Source organism: Humulus lupulus, chromosome 6 (genome assembly GCF_963169125.1).
Source record: "Humulus lupulus chromosome 6, drHumLupu1.1, whole genome shotgun sequence".
NCBI classification, from domain to species: domain Eukaryota; kingdom Viridiplantae; phylum Streptophyta; class Magnoliopsida; order Rosales; family Cannabaceae; genus Humulus; species Humulus lupulus.
In genome coordinates, this window is record NC_084798.1 from 6,083,926 (window position 1) to 6,105,743 (window position 21,818).

At 36.0% G+C, this 21,818-nt stretch overlaps 2 protein-coding genes across 2 annotated transcripts; both read left to right on the forward strand.

The window, feature by feature from the left end:
* The first annotated feature begins 9,490 nt into the window (after positions 1–9,490).
* On the forward strand, positions 9,491–11,236 carry LOC133784581 (uncharacterized). The gene has a single exon (XM_062223876.1). It carries the CDS (start codon positions 9,491–9,493, stop codon positions 11,234–11,236), a length of 1,746 nt encoding a protein of 581 aa, XP_062079860.1.
* Positions 11,237–18,265: 7,029 nt separating this feature from the next.
* Positions 18,266–21,419, forward strand: LOC133781528 (myosin-7-like). The gene is made up of 9 exons (XM_062220563.1): positions 18,266–18,640; positions 19,035–19,092; positions 19,172–19,271; positions 20,248–20,287; positions 20,413–20,539; positions 20,660–20,830; positions 20,918–21,049; positions 21,156–21,265; positions 21,371–21,419. The coding sequence occupies exons 1-9, from the start codon at positions 18,297–18,299 to the stop codon at positions 21,381–21,383; spliced, it is 1,095 nt and encodes a 364-aa protein (XP_062076547.1). The 5' UTR covers positions 18,266–18,296; the 3' UTR covers positions 21,384–21,419.
* Positions 21,420–21,818: the final 399 nt, after the last annotated feature.

Genomic DNA, 21,818 nt, shown 5'->3' on the forward strand with positions numbered 1-21,818 from the left:
TAAAAAAATTTGAAATAATTTAGGATGTTAAAATCAAGATTCAAATAGCATGATGCACACCTACTATATTAAAAATAAAAATCACTACCAAATAATTTTTTTTATACGTACGTACTCTATATATGTATAATCTGGGTCAACGATACTGGAAGATTTTAGAGTTGTCGTAGCGAGCTATTAAGAATTTTTGTGGTAATTCGGTCAAAGCAAAAGAATGTTAAATTATATGAGCTATACTCGAAGATCAACATGGAGAACAACAAACGATTAAGAATCTTGATGAAACAACATTGAATTGGGCAACAATAGACGAAGGAGGCGGAGCAGAGGAAGAGAAGCAAGCTCGAGACGAACTACAAAAAGTACAATAAGAGCTTCCATTCATAAATTACGATAAAGAAACTGCTTGGCTCTCTCATCCTTTTTAATATGGGGAATAGTACTTTTAGTTCTCTCTTTTTTCCAATCCAAACTCTCCTAGCTCTTTTTCTATGGCATACTATTCACCATATTAAAGAGGTTATGTAAACTTTGTATTCTCAATAGTATTTAGTTTATCATTCATACGATGGAAGCAGATATTAGCTGATGAAACTGTGATAGGGACTTGATTATTGTGTAATATTGTATATTTTTAAGTGTTATTTGGGTAAAATTATTTAAGAAACAAATATTTAATTTGATCGTATTTTGTGTTAATTTTCATATTTATGCAAAAAATGCACCACTAATCACATACAAGTTACTTTGTGGGCTTCAATAATTTTAGGCCCAAAAATACTTCAATCAATCTCCAAGTCAATTGGGCTAGCAAGCCCATATCCATTTCATTCCTTCAACATTGGCAAGTTCTAAGTCAAAGTTGCATCAATCAGCCATGATCTACAACAGACCGACGTCCAAGAGCGCATGATCAACGGCTGAGAATGTTTTGCATGGCTCTTCTTTCATTCAACACGTGGCCCGGATTAGAATGTGTCCCCGAATCATATATTGACACATGGCACACTTATCTCTTAACCAATCATATTGTCATGCTTGATATTCTGGCTGATTTTACCTACCCATAATAGTACTTTTGAATGGTCATTTCTTCATGGTGAAATTAGTTCCTCTTTGGTGCTTGGAGCATTTGGATCTTAGTTACAATAATTTCACCAAAATCCCCAAGTTTATAGAATATCTCAATTTTTTAAGAAATTCTAATATCGAAAATTATTCCTTGAGAACATGCAAATATCACCAAGTTGCATATACTTGACCTTAGTGACTTTCGATCGTAACAGATTGATTAATACTTATAGTTTCAAATGACTTTCTCATCTCTACAACCTAAGAATCTTAAAGCTTAGTACAAACTTCACAAAATCCATAGACTGACTTCATTCAATTAAAACACCTCCCTCCTGATCGAGTTTACACTTACGAAAAATGTTAGACTAGTTAATTAAAAATGGTAAAATTTTGCTATTTAATATTGTTTTTATATTCATTTTTTGTACAATGTTTCACTATGAATTCTGACTGTTTTTTCTTTGCTTATGGAATGCGGCAAAATAAACTAAACAACCTCTGCACTCAGTCCCACATACTAGCGTGTGGGAATGTCCTGATTTTTACCCAGCTTCATTCTCTGGCAGCAAATCTGGTTTGGACACTTCTGCTATGGCACAAAATATTAAACATGTATTCAAAGTTAGTCTTGATCTTACCAAGTATGAGTACAATACCGTTGGTACTTATCTTCCTAATAAAGATAGGTAACACATTAATTAGCTATTTTTTTTTTATCTTTAATACCAGAGACGATAAATCCACATTTTAAAACTTTATCATGGGTTAGAAAGTAGTCATTAATTAGCTAATATTGCTTCATTGTTCATGAAATTTATAAGAAAAAAAGCTGTCATGGTTGGCTAATTGACTCAAAAAATAGTATAGCTGGTGTCCTCTAATGTAATAAATTGTTGGTATATGAAGTTGAATAAGATATAATACATGTTATTAGTATTTTTTTAATCTTTGATAAAAAAAGTTAGTAGAGGAAATGATAGTAGTAAATGGTATATAGGTATATGATGGCGATAAGTTGATGGTGGATAATATGAATGAGAAGGGTTGATAAGACAAAGAAAGAAAGCAGAATTTGGAGAGAGAAACAATTAGAAAATCTCAGCTCAATTGAGTTCTGAGGTATTGATTTGTATATATATCATTTACCAAGAATCTGCTATACAATTTGTAAAATCCCAGTTTTGAGGGATTTGTTTCTATTTTTAGTTTATTGGCATTTTTGGTTTTAGTCAAAATTATTATTGTATTTATTGATTAAATCCTGTTTATTGTGTAATATTCTCTGCTGTAAATGTCTCTTTCCGTATATAGAATAAATCTGGAATTATCTTGGAAATATTCTTGTCATTTATTCTTTTTGTCTCGGTTAGGAAAGTCTTGGTATCTTTTGTTCCAGCAGAATCCGGTTCTGTCGAAACAGGTGGATATTTACCTTATTTAGAATTATCTTGTGCATCAAGTAATCAATGGTGAATATTCTTTATTTATGCTTTTGTTTCTCTATAAAAGCTTCTGACCTAGACGATTAGGTTATGACTTCAGAGATTGATTTCATATTTTGTTGAAGTGCCGTTTTCATGTGGAAAGAGCTTTTGTTCTAGAGCTCTTTGTGTTTTGTTTTCTGTTTTTCTTGCATATGTTTTGTTAACTGTTTTGCAGGTAAAACTCTCAAGGACACCTTGTTTAAGAGCTTCGGGAGAAGCTTGTAGTGTGAGTCACTCTTCGGGATGATTAGTGCACGGACCAGAAGTTGAAGGGAGTTCAAGTTTCTGAGTCATTTGGAAGTGTTATTAGGAAGTGTCAAATTGCTGGGATTGCGACAATTTAAAGAGGGAGTCTTTAAGATTGTATAAGTCAATTGGTGATTGTAATTTGAATAATTCTTATCTAATAAACTTCATTCTCTGGGCGTGGCCTCGTGGATTAGTAACAACCTGCAAAGGTTGTTGATACCACGTAAAAATTCGTGTGTCCTTTATTTTTACGTTTCTGATTAAGTAATTCTGTTTACACATATCATACATCTGTTTAAGCATTTCCGCAATCTGTTAAAACGTGTTTTTACATACATCCTTGGATTAATTATTTGAATTAACCAATTAATTTAATCCAAATAAGTGAATTTTCAATTGGTATCAGAGCGGTTCACTAAACTCTTAGTGAGATCTTGTGGTTATTTTCCGTTTGATTTGTTTTGTGTGAAATGTCTTTCTTTGCAGAAGGTAGTTCGGTGTCTCGACTTCCATTGCTAAATGGCTCAAACTATCCATATTGGAAAGTTAGGATGAGAGCCTTCATAAAAGCTCAAGATGAGAAAGCATGGAGAGCAATTTTGTCTGGGTGGTCACCTCCTACTGAAAACGGTGAAGATGGAAGCACAATTGTAAAATCTGAACTTGTTTGGGACACAGAAGAAGAAAAATTATCTAGCTATAATAATAAAGCTCTTCACGCCATATTCAATGGTGTTGGAGAAAGTTTTATAAAGCTTGTTTCCACTTGCACCTCTGCTAAAGAAGCCTGGACAATCCTTCAAACTCAATTTGAAGGAACAGCTGATGTCAAGAGATCTCGATTCATTATGCTTCAAACTAGGTTTGATGATCTCAGAATGTCTGATTCTGAGACTTTAACTGAATTCTATGAAAGACTTTCTGATATTGCTAATGAATATTTTGCCTTGGGTGAGAAACTTGATGATTCTGTACTTGTTAGGAAAATTGTTAGAGTTCTACCTGACAGGTTTAATGTGAAGCTCACAGCAATGGAAGAGGCAAAAGATTTCAGCAACATGAAGGTGGAAGAGTTGATGGGATCACTACGAACTTTTGAGCTTAACCAAAAGATTCGTCAAAAGGACAAACCTAACCCATCAAAAGAAAAAGAAAAAACGATTGCTTTCAAAAGCACAAAGATGGAGACTCCTGATGAGGGAGACGGTGATAATGAAATGGCTTTGCTCTCAAAAAAATTTCAAAAATACATGAAAAATATTGGGAATAGGCAAACCATTGGAAAGGCTCCTAGAGGTAATTTCTCTTACTCTAAACCCTCTTTCTCTAACAAAAAGGGTATTCAGTGCAGGGAATGTGAAGGTTTTGGGCACATCCAGGCTGAATGTGCAAACACTCTCAAAAAAAACAAGAAAGGTATGATCGTTACATGGAGTGACGAAGACTCGGATAACAGTGAAGAGGAAAAAGAGAACGTTGCGTTCACAACCAGCGTTTCTGAGTCAACATTGAGAGAGGCCAAAATGGTGTGCCTAAACAATTGTACCAAAGGTGAAAGCTCGGATAATGATGAATCCGATCTAAATGGTGAGTCTCTAGGAGAAGCATACAAAAAATTGTATGAATCATGGGAGAAATTGTGTTCTGAGAATCGATCATTGGTTAGTAAGAACAAAGAACTTTCAGCTGAGATTAAAATACTTGTTGATCAAAATGAATTGCTTGAAAATGATATTAATTCGAAAATTAATGAAATAAGAAAATTGACAAAAGATCTTGAGAATCTCAATAAGAATGTTAGAATGCTTAACCCTGGATCTACTGTTTTTTAGGAAATTCAGAATGCAGGTCAACAAGGGCACATAGGACTTGGAGCCTCAAGTTCTCAAAAAGTGCAAAAAACTGTGTTTGTTTCTACAGGGTTATGGGCACCTGAAAGTTCTGCTCCCACAGGTATAGTGTCTGACTCAACAGAAAACAAACCTGTTGTTACAGAAAAAAGGTTCACTGGTCGTAAGAACAAAGGTAAGAATACTGTGTTTATTCCCACATGTCACTTCTGTGGGAGAAAGGGACATATTAGACCAAGATGTTTCACTCTCATGAATTTTGCTAAAAACAAATACTTTGAAAAATCGAATTATTTCAAAGAAAACATGAAAGTGAAAAGATCTAAATCAAAAAATGTTTGGATTGAAAAGAAAAAAATGTTTTGCTGGAATTTGTGATGATAGAATTCCTTCGTCTTACTTATGGTATTTTGACAGTGGTTGTTCTAGACATATGACAGGTAACAAGACAATTCTCACTGACATAAGACCTATGCATTGTGGATCAGTCACGTTTGGTAATGGTATTGAAGGTAATGTTCTTGGAATAGGTACTCTTGATTTTGATGGGTTACCTAGAATTAAAGGAATTTTACTTGTTGAAGGACTTAAGGCTAATCTCCTTAGCATTAGCCAAATTTGTGACCAAGGCTTCATGGTCAACTTTGATAAAGAAAATTGTGTTGTGGTAAATCAAGATGGTGAGGAAATTCTTGAAGGGTACAGGTCTAGAGACAATTGTTATACCATGTTACCCTCTTTCATGTGTTATTCTGCCTTAGGTAACAATACTGATGTGTGGCATGCCAAACTTGGGCATATAAACTTTAAACTGTTGAAAAAGTTGTCTCATGCAGGGATTGTTCGTGGCTTACCTAGTTTGGGTAAGGAAACTGAAGGCAAGTGAAAAGAATGCCAACTTGGTAAGCAACTAAAAAGCACTCATAAAAGTGTCTCTGACATTAATACTTCGAAAGTGCTAGAGTTGCTTCACATGGATCTAATGGGTCCAATTCAAGTTGAAAGCTTGAATGGTAAGAGGTATATATTTGTGTGTGTGGATGATTTTTCTAGATACACATGGGTTGAATTCTTAAGGGAAAAATCAGTTACGTTTGATGCGTTTAAAACCTTGTGTACTAAGTTGCAGGTTGAAAAAGATTGCACAATTGGAAAAATTTTGCGCATACGTAGCGATCATGGGAAGGAGTTTGAGAACTCGGTCTATGATGAATTTTGTAAGGCTGTAGGTATAACTCATGAGTTCTCAGCTCTTAAAACGCCTCAACAGAATGGCGTAGTGGAAAGGAAGAATCGTACCCTGCAAGAAATGGCTAGGGTAATGTTGAATAGCAAGAAACTAACTAAGAGGCTATGGGCTGAAGCCATTAGTACTGCTTGCTATATCATAAATCGTGTCTTTCTTCGTCCAGGTACCTCTAAAACCTCATATGAATTTTGGAAAGGTAAAAAACCAAGTGTTGCTTATTTTCATGTGTTTGGATGTGCTTGTTACATTTTGAGGGATAGAGAACATCTGGGAAAATTTGATAACAAAAGTGATGAGGGTGTATTTCTTGGGTACTCCACTAATAGTAAGGCTTATCGTGTGTATAACATGAGAACCCAAATTGTTATGGAGTCAATTAATGTTGTTATTGATGATGTTCGAGATTTCTCTGAATTTTCTACAGAAGAAGAAATTGACAGGTTTGTGGACGAATCCGATGAGCAAGTTGACGGTGAACCTGTTCATGACCATGCTGTGGGAACCTCCAGAACTTCTGTATCCACAGATCCTGAGTCTGATGACACAGATACTGAACAGACAGAAAAAGGTTTCCAGGTATTATATCTGATGAGATTCGAAAAGAACCTTCTAGCAGAGTCAAACTGAACCATCCATCAGATTTAATTCTGGGGGATCCTAAAGACAGCATGGTGACACGAAAGAGGTTTAGTAATGTTTCTCGTTTTGCTTGTTTTTTATCCAATTTTGAGCCTAAAAATGTGAAAGAGGCATTAACTAATGCTAATTGGATTGAGGCTATGCAGGAAGAATTATAGCAATTTTTCAGAAATAAAGTGTGGAATCTTGTGCCCCGTCCACTTGACACAAATATTATTGGTACTAAATGGATCTTTAAAAATAAATCTGATGAATTTGGTACTATCATAAGAAATAAGGCAAGATTGGTGGCACAAGGATACACACAAGTGGAAGGGATAGATTTTGATGAAACATTTGCCCCAGTTGCAAGACTGGAATCTATCCGTTTGTTACTCTCTATTGCTTGTTTGATTGGTTTCAGGTTGTTTCAAATGGATGTGAAATCCGCATTCTTGAATGGTGTTTTAAATGAGGAGGTCTATGTTGAACAACCTAAAGGGTTTGAAGACCCTCATGCACCAGACCATGTCTACAAGCTAGACAAAGCTCTTTATGGGCTCAAGCAGGCACCAAGGGCATGGTATGAGAAACTTACAAATTTCTTGGTGTCACATGGGTACAAAAGGGGAGGAGTTGACAAAACATTGTTCATCAAGACTGTTGATTCACATATCATAATTGCTCAAATCTATGTGGATGACATTGTTTTTGGCTCTACCTCTGAGTCAGAAGTGAAAAAGTTTGTGGAACAAATGAAAGACGAGTTTGAAATGAGTATGGTGGGTGAACTAACGTTTTTTCTAGGTCTGCAGGTAAAGCAAATGGAGGAAGGCACTTTTGTGAGTCAAAGCAAATATGCAAAGAATTTGGTCAAGAAATTTGGTCTTGAAAGCTCAAAATTTGCAAAAACACCAATGAGCACCACAACTAAACTCACAAAAGATGAGAATGGTGTCAAAGTTGATCCTACACTCTATAGGAGTATGATTGGTAGTTTGCTTTATCTCACTGCTAGTAGACCTGACTTGTGTTATAGTGTTGGTGTGTGTGCTAGGTACCAAGGGAATCCAATGGAATCTCATGTGAAGGCTGTGAAAAGAATAATTAGATATGTTCATGGAACAACTGATTATGGTCTTTGGTACACCAAAGAAACTAATCCCACTCTTGTGTGTTTTAGTGATGCAGATTGGGCTGGCAACACCGATGATCGAAAGAGTACTAGTGGGGGATGTTTCTATCTAGGGAACAATTTGGTGTCATGGCACAGTAAAAAACAAAACTCGATCTCCCTCTCCACTGCTGAGGCAGAATACATTGCTGCTGGAAGTTGTTGTGCTCAACTCTTATGGATGAAACAAATGCTGAAAGACTATGGGTTTGATCTTGACACCTTAACTGTTTTTTGTGATAACACAAGTGCCATCAACATTTCAAAAAATCCGGTACAACACTCTAGGACTAAGCACATTGATATTCGACACCATTTCATAAGAGAATTAGTTGAGAATAAAACTCTTGTGCTTGAGTATATTGAAACTGAAAAACAACTTGCAGATATTTTCACCAAGGCCTTGGATTCAGTTAGGTTTGACTCCCTCAGAAAATCCTTGGGAGTTTGTCTTGTTTAAAGTATTGGTTCTTGGTTGTTGGCACGAGCTTAGAATCTGTTCAAACATTTTGAGAATATGTGTGTATGACTTAGAATAAATTATCCTGTGTTGTATGAATTCCTGATTTGCATGCCTTGAGTAAAATCAAATAGCAATCCCCTCGTAGTATATTTCTGTGAATCAAGCATTGTTTTATGTGACAGTGGTGTTTAGTGTTTCACAATTTCAGGCTCCTATGAATGAATAGAGCTACCTTCCTAGTGTGTGAAAGCCATCTTTGAGTAAGTTGGAACTTTGTAATTCAGAGTTATAAAGAGGATACTCTACCATAGAAAAGGGCTACCACTAGGGTAAGTGTGAGAGCGTCTTCATAGGGTACAAATTTTTGAAAGAGACTTTCTGTCAAATTGGGCAATGTTCCCTTGCTACACTCTCACACACATATGCTTGAAGTTATGATTCACCGAATTTTAAAAAAAAAAAAAAAAAGGAAAAAGAAAAATTTATAATAAATGTTCACATAGTGTTTGATTCATTTTGAAATATGCTTAGTAACTGGATTGTGCTTGATTTGTGTTCATGTATTGCTCAAGATTTCATCTTCACAAGGTTTTTTATTTTAAGGTTCTCATACACACATGATTCTCTCATTGATTGTTCAGATTGTTTGTCACGTGCCCATAATTCAAGTTGTATTTGTTGTTTAGATTTATTCTATTAAATTTAAAAAAAAAATAAAAAAAAAGAACATTAAAAAAAAAGGAAAAGGAAATATGGGGAAATTGTCTTGACCGAATCTTGGTTTTGTGAATATTGCTTTGATGAGTTTCTTTTCAATATACCAAGTTATTCAAGTTTTTTTTTATTCTTGGCATCTCACGTGAATTAATTGAGAATATTGTGTTGCTTAAAGTCTTTGATGTGGTTTCCTTTTTTTGAAATCGTATGGCTAGGGTTTGATCTCTCTTATTGTGTCATGATCTTCACCATTAAATTTGGTTTCCTTTTGTGTTCCTCTATTGTTGTAATTTTGAAATAAAAAGGGAAAGAAAATTGTAAAGGAAGGGAGCAAGGAGATCGTGTGCCATGATGAGGATATTTGGTCTTAATAAGAAATTTTTTTGAAAAAGGAAACATCTCTTCCTTGTCAGATTTGAGCAGTTATTTCAGAGAGATGTGACAGATTTTTGGGCAATTAACTGCCCATTTTGAGTAATGGAAAGATCACATTCGGTTTGGTCTTTTATATAAGGGTTTCTTCCTCTTGTCTCTCTCACACGATTTCTCTAACTCTTCTTCATCTTCTTGGCTGTTACTTTTTTTTTTTTTTTTTTTTGAGTTACAGATACCATGGTGAGGACCAGAGGAGCACACTCAAAGAAAACTCCAACCAATCTCTCAAATCCTCTGTCTAAAACACCTGTCAGCACAGCCGTGCCGTCTGCCTCTGCTCTTTCCAAGTCCGTCTCGTCGCCTAGTTCATCTGCGGGGACAAGACCCAAAATGAAGCCGCATAAGCAGACAACTCCGGTTCCCACGGTGACCCCTCTGGTATTCCCCGATGTTGATGCTGCTGTCCCTGTGTCGTCACCACCATCTAAAGGGGTAGTGACCGAAAAGGTCTCTGTTATTCCTTCTTCTCAGAGCGCTCCAACCAAAAGGACTAGGGCATCCGAAAAAGGGTCTGTCGAACCCTCTCCACCAAAGAAGTCGTCTCTCCCACCAAAGACAAATGCCAAAGGTTTTTTGAAGAGGAAAACGCCCTCCGATTCTACTGTCTCTCCTCTATCCTCGGTCAAGAAACGTCTCAAGGACAACCCACCATCACCGTCCACTTCTGAGGCTGATGAAGAAGAAGAAACGGTGGCTGAAGAATCCACAGAAGATATCCCAGAGAAAGTGGCCTCTGACAAAGAGCTGTCTCAGGAACCTGAAGAATCAGCCACCGACTCTGAGCCAAGGGAAGAGGAAGATGTTGCGTCGTCTGATCCAGATGTGGACACAGTCCCAAGCCCTGTCGCCGCTGTTCCCAGTCCTGTGGTAACAAAACCCTCATCCAAGGTAAAAGGCAAGAAACCCATCTCTCGGTCTGGTACTCCTCTTACTAAGTCAGTGGTAAAATTTCAACCTCACTCTTATTCCTTCTGTTATAATGATAATGAACGAGATATGATGTTGTATGCCCATCGTAAGTTCCTTCCCGAGAGGAATTTTGTTCTTAGTGACCATAGGTCCTTCGGAGTTCTCATCTTGCTTCAAACCCATGAGTGGGTTGGGTCCTTGGTGAAGCTTTCTGGCTATGTGGAGCGTGTTGTGAAGGAGTTTTATGCCAATCTTACCAATGATGTGCTTGATCCAAAGTCCCCTCTCTTCGAAAAGGTTTATGTCCGCGGACAATGGTTCTCCTTCGCTCCTAAAGATATTGCAATCGCACTCCAAATTCCGATTGCAACTGTTGAAGACCAAGCTGCTGAAACACTTGATCGCGATGAAGTGTTGTCCGAGCTCGTGGGACAACGCATGCAGTGGTCCCCCAACACGGTTCTGCTGGTCACCAACCTGACAAATATGTATGCTGTGCTCCACAAGTTTGCCACTTCAAACTGGAAGCCTACATCTCACACTAACACCATTTCTTTTGACCTGGCCGCATTCCTCTATAAAGTTGGCACAGGCATAGAAGTTGATCTGGCGAAACACATTTTTGATCAAATTGTTGGTTTCCGCAGGGGTAATCGTAAGTCTCTTAATTTGCCCTTTCCCCATCTCATTTATAAAATTCTTAGCATGCAAAATAATGACATCAAACTGGAGACCGAAGACTTGGTCCTAGCCACTACTGCCGTTTCATTCCGATCAAGTGGCCCTTCAAATGAGACTGGCGAAGCACCAAGCGCCAAGAAAGTGAAGCCTCAGTCCCTCAATTTCGTATCTGAGGACCTGCCCCCTGATTCTGTCCCAACAGTTTCACCTGCTGTGGCTACAGAATTAGCGTTCCTTCGTTCTAGTATGGCTGATCTTCACACAAAGTTTGCTATCATCCAGCAGTCCATTCAAGACCTACTGATGCTTGCCACCCGTGCTTCAAATTCTTGACCACTGTTTTTATTTTATTTGTTTATTTTGTCATACAACATTGGTCTTTTGGGGTCTTTTATATTTTTCTTTGGTACTTTGACAGACAAATAGGGGGAGAAACACTCCTGGTTTGTTTTTTATTAAGTTTTTTTGTGAACATCAAACTCTGGACCCTCTACTTTTTGAGGGGGAGTTTTTTATGATTACTTGTTTTTGATTACTTGTGCTTACTTCTGCTTTTTCGCAGGGGGAGTTTTATTTGGTAATCACTAACTTGTTTTTCTTGCAGGAGTGTTACATTAATTTTGCCTTCCAAAGTGCCAAAGGGGGAGATTGTAAAATCCCAGTTTTGAGGGATTTGTTTCTATTTTTAGTTTATTGGCATTTTTGGTTTTAGTCAAAATTATTATTGTATTTATTGATTAAATCCTGTTTATTGTGTAATATTCTCTGCTGTAAATGTCTCTTTCCGTATATAGAATAAATCTGGAATTATCTTGGAAATATTCTTGTCATTTATTCTTTTTGTCTCGGTTAGGAAAGTCTGGGTATCTTTTGTTCCAGCAGAATCCGGTTCTGTCGAAACAGGTGGATATTTACCTTATTTAGAATTATCTTGTGCATCAAGTAATCAATGGTGAATATTCTTTATTTATGCTTTTGTTTCTCTATAAAAGCTTCTGACCTAGACGATTAGGTTATGACTTCAGAGATTGATTTCATATTTTGTTGAAGTGCCGTTTTCATGTGCAAAGAGCTTTTGTTCTAGAGCTCTTTGTGTTTTGTTTTCTGTTTTTCTTGCATATGTTTTGTTAACTGTTTTGCAGGTAAAACTCTCAAGGACACCTTGTTTAAGAGCTTCGGGAGAAGCTTGTAGTGTGAGTCACGAGGACTATCGTTCACTTTATTATTCAAGAATTAACACTAAAACTTAAAAGGGGATTTTGATTTTTAACTCAAAATTAAATAGCATAAACTAGAAAGCAATTAAAGATGGATATTAAGAAGCAGTTAAAGGTTAATCTCCACCCCAACAATCATTCCTAATCATTAATAATAAATATTATTCAAATTTCTCAATTAAACTATTAACCCCGCAAATAACGTTGAAGCAGTCAATTATCCCAGTCTCCCTATTATAAGTAATCAAGGCGAAGCGCTCAATAATTAACTCTTTTATCTAAGCAATAAATCTATGGAGCATACAATCTATTTAACTTAGATAAAGCATTAAGTTCTATGGAAACAAGTTAATCTAGGCAATAAATTAATGAAGCATATAATTCATTTAACCTAGGTTCTATTTTTCATCACAATCAACAATTCTTTTGACTTAACTATCAATTGCAATTTATCACACACACTTAGAATCCTAAACTATTAGGTGAGTAGTAATTCTAAGATGACAATTGAACAATGTAACACCTTAATTAGTTGGCCACCTAACAAGAAATCACAAAATTCATAACATTCAATTGGAAAAATAGAAACAATCTAATATTGAGAGAAATTGAAGAACAAAATTCATTATCAATAATCAAGAATTCATATCTTGGGTTTTGAATTAACCCTTAACCTAAAAAGAATCTACTCCATAATTGTAATCATAATCACAAACATAATTATAATTAAAATTATAGAGATTAAGGAAAGAAAAGAAACTAGATGGATGAACAAGATTGTTGTCGCATTGTAGTCTCAGACTCTTCAGAGTCTTTTTTTCTCTCTAAACCGAATCAAAACTTAATCTAAAATTAACCCTAATAATTATTTATAGTCTCAATTAAATTCTAATTAAAAAGAAACAAAAAATATGAAAACGACGTCGTGAGCCGCGGCCTGAAAAATGCGAGCCGCAGCCTAGAACGAAATCTGTGCTTAAATCTGTCCCTCAGGCAGCGGCCTGAAATTTTCGCGCAACGGCCTGGCACCATAGGTAGCGGCCTGTCTGGAAGAAAAATCCTGAAAGTGCAATTTCAACTTAAAGTGCCGCGGCCTGAGTTTTATGAGTCGCGACCTACCTCCAAATTCTTCAATTCTTGATCTTAGATAGCTTCCACGTTGCCACCACTTCCACATTTCAATCCCGAAAGCTTTGAATACTCCTAAAACTTTATTTTAACTACACTTGCCATCAAAATGTCAGATTTATCATCATAAAATGCAACGTAGAAAATATGTTGTAGAATCACGAAACTTAGTGAAAACTATTAAAAATGCAATCATAACACCATCCAAGCATAGAAAAACTTAACAAATATTAATACAAAAATGACCTTATCAAATTCCCCCACACTTGAATATTGCTAGTCCCTTAGCAAAACACTAAAATAACAAAACTAAAAATAAAACAAACTAATCTAGACTCACTAAACAACGGTCTTGTCAAAAGCTTGAATGTCTCTGAGAATCATACAAATAAGTAATGCCAAAACAATTCAGATTTTCATACTCATTAGAATTTCAACTCCATATGTAATTTACCATTTGATTTTCAAAAATAATTTACTAAGCACTTAATCACAACACCAACTCAAATGCATCGAATTTAATCCATACTTGCCAAATCATTTTCTTTTAAATCAGTCCCTATATACCAAAATGTTTTTCAATGAAAAGCATCCACTCCATAGACATTAACCAATCATTCCCCACTAATATAAACACACAATGATCAGAAAATCAAAAAGTCTTTATAGGCTTGTAATGTAAGGCTAAGGTTAATGGTAGTTGAGAAAGATACATTTAAGCTCAAATCACACCATAGCATACATCAACTTCATTCTTTGAACTTGCCCCAAATTTTCCCATACAAATCAAGAAGTACCTATTTGTTTTTTACTCTTCATAATGATCTCACTATTTCCCCCACACTTATACTTTTGCAAAATTTGCATATATACATTTTCTTTCATTGCAAATCATTTTTTTTTATTCATAATATTCGAAGGAGAGAAATAGAGATCATACACAACTTACAACCAAACAAATAACCCATAAGTATTTCCCCCCCCCCCCCCCCCTTTTTTTTTTCTTTTTTTCTTCTTCTTCTTTTTTTTTTTTTCAACAAACCATCCCACAAGATCAAATCATATATATATAACCATGGTGTAATGGGTTACTAAAAGAAATATTTTTCAAGGAAGTATAAGGTCAAAAATTTCGCTTTATAGAAGAAAAGAAATAGTCATCATGGCTCAAACATGGGAAACTAAGGATTATCATATAATAGGTTGGCTTGAACGGCTCAAACGATCCAAAGAACTGCCTTAATCATCTTCCTAATCATGTGTACTAATGATTTCGCCTCAAACAATTGATTAATGATTTCTAGAGTGGTTGGGACTTCAAAAAAAATTTCTTTCAACAAGCAATTTTTTTTTCCAACACATTTAAGTGGTGAATTCAATCGTGCATAGAATGAAAAAAACAACATAAATCAAAATAGCAATTCACATAGGAGTCAAGCACACAAATCATACAAAAATTCCTCATTGTCTAACATCACTTTAAGCATAATTCAAAGTTTCATCATCGACCAATGCTTTCAACAAGACCAACACAACTGACACTAACTGACACTAAAACGAAAATTAACAAATAGAGCAAAACATAAATTTTCTTCCCCCCCACACTTAAACAGTACATTGTCCTCAATGGACTTAGGAAAATAGAAAAGAAAGTGAAAAGAGAAGAAAGAAAAACTCCCTCATAACACATCACTCCTCAGGAATATCCATATCTACCTCGCCAACAACATCCTCATCATTAGGGGCCTGATATGGCACCATGGGCATGGGAACCGGTGGTGGGTATGGCTGCAACCAAGTAGGAGCAGGTGGATATGTAGACATATCAACGTTCAAACGAGCCTGATCCATTCTGTAACAAATATCCTGATAGCTTGCATATTCGACAAACCTCTGTTTGTGATCCAGAATATGCTGAGTATTCGCCCGAATATCAAGTCGACCATAATAAATCTCTTGCTCCAAAGCTTGTAAGCGTTGCTGGGTGGTCCTTCTACTATCGTTCAGAGGAGGAACAAAGGCTGGAATAGAAGATTGGCCCGGATCATTAACTGGAACAACAATTTTCCCTTTCAATCGATCAAGGGTATTATGATCAATGATGCGCAATGGATGCACCGTGTCTTCAGACTCATCCCAAGAAACACCGTCCTGCTTACATAACGCCGTGATCAAAGAGGGAACATAAAAGCCATTCGTCACTTGATTCATACTTCGGATGATAGAAGCATGAATAATTTGGCCCACATTAATGGTTTTTTCTGTGAGAATTGCATAAAGAAAGATTGCTTCATGAATATCCACATGACCAAGTTGGGCGGTCGGCATTAATTTTGCCCCCATGAACCGCTGCCAGGCTTTTGTATTACTATCCAGGTACGCGGCTTTGATATAGCGAGGAACCCCATTATTATATAAATTCCAAACAGCACCCGGCATTGTAATTTCATCAATAACAGCTTGATGATCAAAATTATCCTTAACCGCACCATATTCATCACGCTGAAAGTGAGGTAGCTCATAATAGCTATTAATATCAGCTGCTTTGAAGGGCACTTTCACGCCTCTCACTTTCACCTTGTAATTTTCATGAGCCACAGCGTTGGCATAAAACTCACGAACTATAGGACCAATGCCCGGTTCAGGATGACCACATAATTTCTCCCAACCTCGAGACTCGATTTGATGCATGAGGAAAGGTTGATCATGGTGCATATGAAGATCAAATCCTCGCTCAGGGACCCATGCCTTATCATGAGAAATGGCATTCAAGTAGCTCTCATAGGCCTCCATAGACACAAATTTTAGGGGATCGTATGGAATTGGTGTCGATGAAGAGGCTTGATTCCTATTTGTCTTTGGAGCCATGGCTGTTAAAAAATTAGAAAAATAAAGAACAAGCACCCAACAACACCATTGTTAGTCATTAGAAGATTACGAGAAAAATACCACAATGGCCAACATTAATCCATACCAAAGTTTAAATGCCCCCAAATCCAAGGTCAAAGTGACACAATACATCACTCAACTCCTACATAACAATTTCTAACTCACCCCAAGAACACTCATGCACCAACCATATACTCCTTTCCTCACAAACTTTTTATCAAACACATAGAGTGCATATAAAAACCATCTCCAACAAATTATATACCATGAAGAAAAATTTCCCAAACAATAAAAATGTCCATGAATTAATAATCAAAGTAATACATAGGACATAGATTACCAAAATAAACCACCACAAAAATATTTCCTAAACACAGCACACTTCAATTATTCAAGTAACAAAACAAATATTGTATTTCAAGAAAAACTTACTTGATGAAATTAATGAATGTGAGTGCAAATCTTCTTGGATTATATATATATAATGTGAAAGAAATGCAGCAAAAAAAAGAGAATGTGTGAAATTCGGATTAGTGTGGGGAAATTCGGATTAGTGTGGGGAAATAAAGGTAGAGATGTGTTTATGGAGATATGGGGGAATTAAGATGGGGATGTGTTTATGGAGTAATGGAAACAAGGGGAAATGGAGGAATTGAGAGGGGTTTGTGATGAGAATGATGGGAAAAAGAAGAAAGAGGAATAAGGGTTTTTGGTGATGGGTAGAGAAATGATGATATGGAGGTTTTAAAATTAAAAAGGTTGAAACCGTCCGTAGGCCGCGGCACACCATAGACGAGCCGTGGCCTGTAGAGCTTCTTTTTTTTTCTTCTGAATTTCCTCTCGTGGGCCGCGGCCAGCGAAGTACGTGCCGCGGCTTGCGACATCCTGAAACACATTTTTGGAGAAAAGGGCCACGGCACACCAAAGACGAGCCGCGGCCTGTGAAGCTCCTGAAGCAATTTTTTCCCTTTTCTCGTAAAAGGGCCGCGGCCTAGGAAATGTGAGCCGCGGCTTACCTCGCCCTGATGCCTTTCATCATTTTTTTCATAAAAAGGGTCGCGGCTTGCAAAAATGCACTACACCAAACACCCATTACCATAACACATCATTATAATACTATTTAAAAAGAGTTATTGTATATTAGGAAAGTTTCAGGCGGCAAGGTAAAATAAAATAGCGCCAAATCACTAAGTTTTTGCTACAGTAACTCCCCTTTCCCGTGTACCCATTTCCCCTATACCCATTTCCAGTCTCATTTTCTTCAATCTTTCTCTTCCTGGTATACTCTCCCGTGTCTCATTTTCTTCTCTATTTCTCTTCCTGGTATACCCATTTCCCCTTTCTCATTTCCCATTTCCCGTAGACCTATCTCTCTCGGTCTCTCACTCCCCTTCACGAAAGACAAATCCTGAGAAGAGCTACACCACATTTGAAGGCAATATAGGAGGCACGATCTTCCCTGGAGGCTTTGGTTTGAAATCAGGTAATGTTCTCGTCACCATCACCAAATGCTTTTCCCTTTCTCTCTCTCTAGCCCCCTTTCTTCTCTCTCTTCTTCATTCTCGTTTCTCCATTTTTGTGAAATGAGATTGACTGGTTCAGGCATTCGCATAAATAGTTTCTTTCGTTTTGTTCCTTATACAATTTTTTGTTTTGTTTTTTTGGTTGATTCTATCTCTTGTGGTTTTACGAAGTATTAGACTTGCAGATATAGGTGGGTTATCTCTTACGCTTGTGACTCACTGTCTTTATGACTCTCATTAGGGAATGTTTTTGAACCTCGGGCATTAAACGAACTTCTTCCTCAGTGGAAACAGGAAGAGGTAATTGATTGCTCTCCTTGATTTCTTTTATTTTAACCGAGTTCTTTAGTCATGTATGTAAATTATTAATGTAATACAGTAAAACTTCCGGGAAGTGATCCTATGTTAAACTAAGTGTGTACATGAATGTCTCTGGACAGGAAGAGGCTGTTGGCAGGGAAGAGGTAATTGGCAGACTAGACCAGGTGGAATTTTTCTCTGTTTGGCTGCTACGAAAATAATCTTCTACAAAGAATGTATAATCATTATTTTGAGTTTTGATTAGGTTTTTGTTTCTATTTTAATATGTTGGTATATGAGCAGTTAAGAGTATCTTAGTTTTTGCTTCTTCTTGTAATGGTTGATGTTATTATTGTGTTTGTGTTTTGTGAAATGAAACAGATTGCGAAGGTATGGGTCAAAACGATTAGTCGGGCTAAGGATTTCAATGAGCAACTGGTGCAAGAAGCCAATGCAAAGATTTTCACTTTCGGTTCTTATCGATTAGGGGTAGGGCTTTTCTTGTCTCTTTCTCAATCTTATTATATATATTCACACATTAGAATGTTTGTTCATACTGTGAACTTTGAATTCCCCAGGCTTGTCAACAAGATCAATAACTCTATTGGTCAAGATCCTGATTCGAAGAACTTGATTGGGCTTCTAGATATTTATGGATTTGAGAGTTTCAAGACAAACAGGTGCTTAACTGGTACTCCTTTTGTTTTTGTTATTTAGAGAGGACTGCACTAAATCACTGTGCTCCAGGTGGTAGAGTTGTTTAATTAGGCAAAATTTCTGTTTTGTGGTATAACAAAATTGATTCCTTTGTTAATATTCTTGATTATATGCTGAGTGGTTTTACTTGTGAAAATAAGCCATCGGGAAAATGTTATTGCCAGGGCTATCTTTTGGTAATAGAGGTGATGCTGTACCTCTTTTCTTTGTATGGTTTACTCTCGTGAAAACACATTCTTTTCTCTTTAGGGAACCCTTTGGGTTATGGCTCAGTTCTCACTTTCACTTAGATTTTACTGCTAGCATTTGATTTCATCTCGAGTGTTTTGCTGATTCTTATGTTATCTGGTTCGGCAGTTTTGAGCAATTTTGTATCAATTTGACAAATGAAAAACTACAGCAACATTTTAATCAGGTTTGAGAAGATTTATCTTCTTTTGGTTTTAGTGAATCTGCTAAACTTTTTTTGGCTTACTTAAATTACTATTTGACAGCATGTTTTCAAGATGGAGCAAGAAGAATATACAAAAGAAGAAATTGACTGGAGTTATATAGAGTTTATTGACAATCAAGATGTTCTTGATCTCATTGAAAAGGTTGGTTGCTGTCTTTATATATATATATATATATACACATATTATGAAACATGTTTCTTGGCATACTTGTGTTAAAATCAATTATGATCTTTCCAACTTTGGTCCTTAAGGCTTTATATCTTTAATATACAAGTGCTTTTGCTGTTATGAGGATTCTTAGACATGTAATTTCTTTTTTTGTTTCAGGCCATATGATTTAGACTATTACATTACTGAATATGATGCATCTTAATCGAAGAACTTTATTTGATATTGGGTAGTTATTCTGATATTCAATGATATAAAGTTATATGGGATTGTCCAGGAAAATATTGGATATAGTTTGATATTGGGTAGTTATTTGGTTATTCAATGTGAAAAGAGTCAAAAGTGTTTTTATTTGCTGACTGAGTTTGCTAGAGACTGGAGTTTCTTGTTGTAATTTTCTTCAATCTGATCTTCTATCAGACTTGTATTTTTTCATATATTTATACAAGTTCATTTTTTTTTTTAAATCTGGGAACTTTATTAGTATGGATATTGAAATAATTTGAGAGTTTATTTTTAAAGTTTGACTTAGTTATTGATTTGCTTAACTCCCTACCCTCCCTGCTGAGTATAGAGTGGTCTTTTTTTTTTAGGGGATTTATTCAACTTCAATCAGTTGGTGAGGCATATAAATTGTTCTACCTTGGGCCCCTTCAATTCACAAAAATTAAGAAGGGTATTAGAACATGTTGGCTTTCTTGCACCCATAAGTATTCAGAATAACAATTCATACATACACATTCTTTCAAATAATTAATTGTCACATACTTCAGCTTTTGATAATTCCATGTTGACTTTTGCTATACAATAGCTGCTTGATTGGACATTGTCACTTGATAGACATGTTTTTCTTCTCTTTGCTAGAATCTATCATTTGATGAATGAGAGAGTAGTTGGAAGTTCATTTCTTTGTTTCTATTTTAATGTACATGTACTTCTATTATTTCAAAAACCTAGAGGAATCATTGCTCTTCTGGATGAGGCGTGGTATATATACAAGCTTTTATGGAATAACCTCTTTCATTCATTTTTTTAAGATAGGAATATTTACATTTTACTTTAGATGTATTGTTCTATGTTAGTGAGGTTGTGACAGCTTGTGTTATTTGCAGTATGTTTCCAAGATCAACAAATGAGACTTTTGCGCAGAAGCTGTATCAAACCTATAAAGACCACAAACGATTTAGCAAGCCGAAATTAGCACGCAGTGACTTCACAATTTGTCATTATGCTGGAGAAGTAAGTGTAAAATTTAATTATATTTATTTATATTATGAAATATCATAATCATTTAATCATCTAGAAGAGGATGCAAAAAATTGCTCAATATATATATCCATGGTAAAATCTTATTGTCAGGTTACATATCAAACGAAGCTCTTCTTGGATAAGAACAAAGATTATGTTGTTGCTGAACATCAAGAACTTTTGGATGCTTCCCATTGTTCTTTTGTTTTAGGCTTGTTCCCTCCTTTACCAGAAGAATCTTCCAAATCATCAAAATTCTCTTTAATAGGTTCTCGCTTTAAGGTCTGTTTTCTGTCCTAATATGTATATCCTTGGGAAAAAAGGTCAGTTCCTTGATGGTGACTATCATCATTCTTGTACTTTCTACAGCAACAACTACAATCTTTGCTTGAAACGTTGAGTGTCACTGAGCCACACTACATAAGATGTGTAAAGCCCAATAATCTTCTAAAGCCGTCTATATTTGAGAATAACAATATTTTGCAGCAGCTTCGTTGTGGGGTAAGTATATTACTGTGGTCTTTCAGATGTTTTTGTTTCACTATCATTTGATTATGTTTCGTTGCATTATCCACATGATGTAATTATAATAAATATCTTATTCCAGGGAGTTACGGAGGCCATCAGGATTAGTTGTGCTGGATATCCTACAAGAAAGCCATTCCGTGAATTTGTAGGTCGTTTTGGCATCTTGGCACCTAATGTCTTTGTTGGGAGGTAGGTTAATCAAAATTCATGACATAATTATTATTAGTATTATTTTTTGGATTTCTGGAAGTGATATGTATATTTTTAAATTGTCTACTTTTAGCTGCGATGAAGTAACTGCTTGTAAGCGCCTTCTAGAGAAGGTGAATCTCAAGGGTTATCAGGTAATCATTTGTAGGTTACTTACTGCCTTTTCCTGATCTGTTTTTGTTTTAACTATTTCAATGACAAATTGGTAAAACCAAAGTGTTTCTTAGAGCTGGCCAGATGGCAGAATTGGATGCTTGTCGAAGTGAGGTCTTAGGAAGATCAGCAGGTGTCATACAGAGGAAAGTTCGATCTTATCTTGCTCAGAAAAGCTTTATCTTGTTACGGGTTTCTTCCATTCAGATTCAAGCATTTTGTAGAGGTAAACAATAGTTTCCACTTGTTCTTGTTCGTGAAAGTCACTTTCGAGGCCATGAGACTATTGAACATAGACTATTATCCATTGATACAAAATTTTATATGACTAATATTTTGTTTCTTTGGATCTATGGCAGGACAAGTTGCACGCTATCAG

Bases quoted from the DNA above. Each gene is read 5' to 3' on its own strand.
- LOC133784581 (XM_062223876.1), top strand. From the start codon at position 9,491: ATGGTGAGGACCAGAGGAGCACACTCAAAGAAAACTCCAACCAATCTC.
- LOC133781528 (XM_062220563.1), top strand. From the start codon at position 18,297: ATGGTTGATGTTATTATTGTGTTTGTGTTTTGTGAAATGAAACAGATT. The intron at 18,641-19,034 runs GTGCTTAACTGG...CTGGTTCGGCAG, and splicing joins GAGAGTTTCAAGACAAACAG to TTTTGAGCAATTTTGTATCA. The intron at 20,288-20,412 runs GTATATATACAA...TGTTATTTGCAG, and splicing joins GCTCTTCTGGATGAGGCGTG to TATGTTTCCAAGATCAACAA.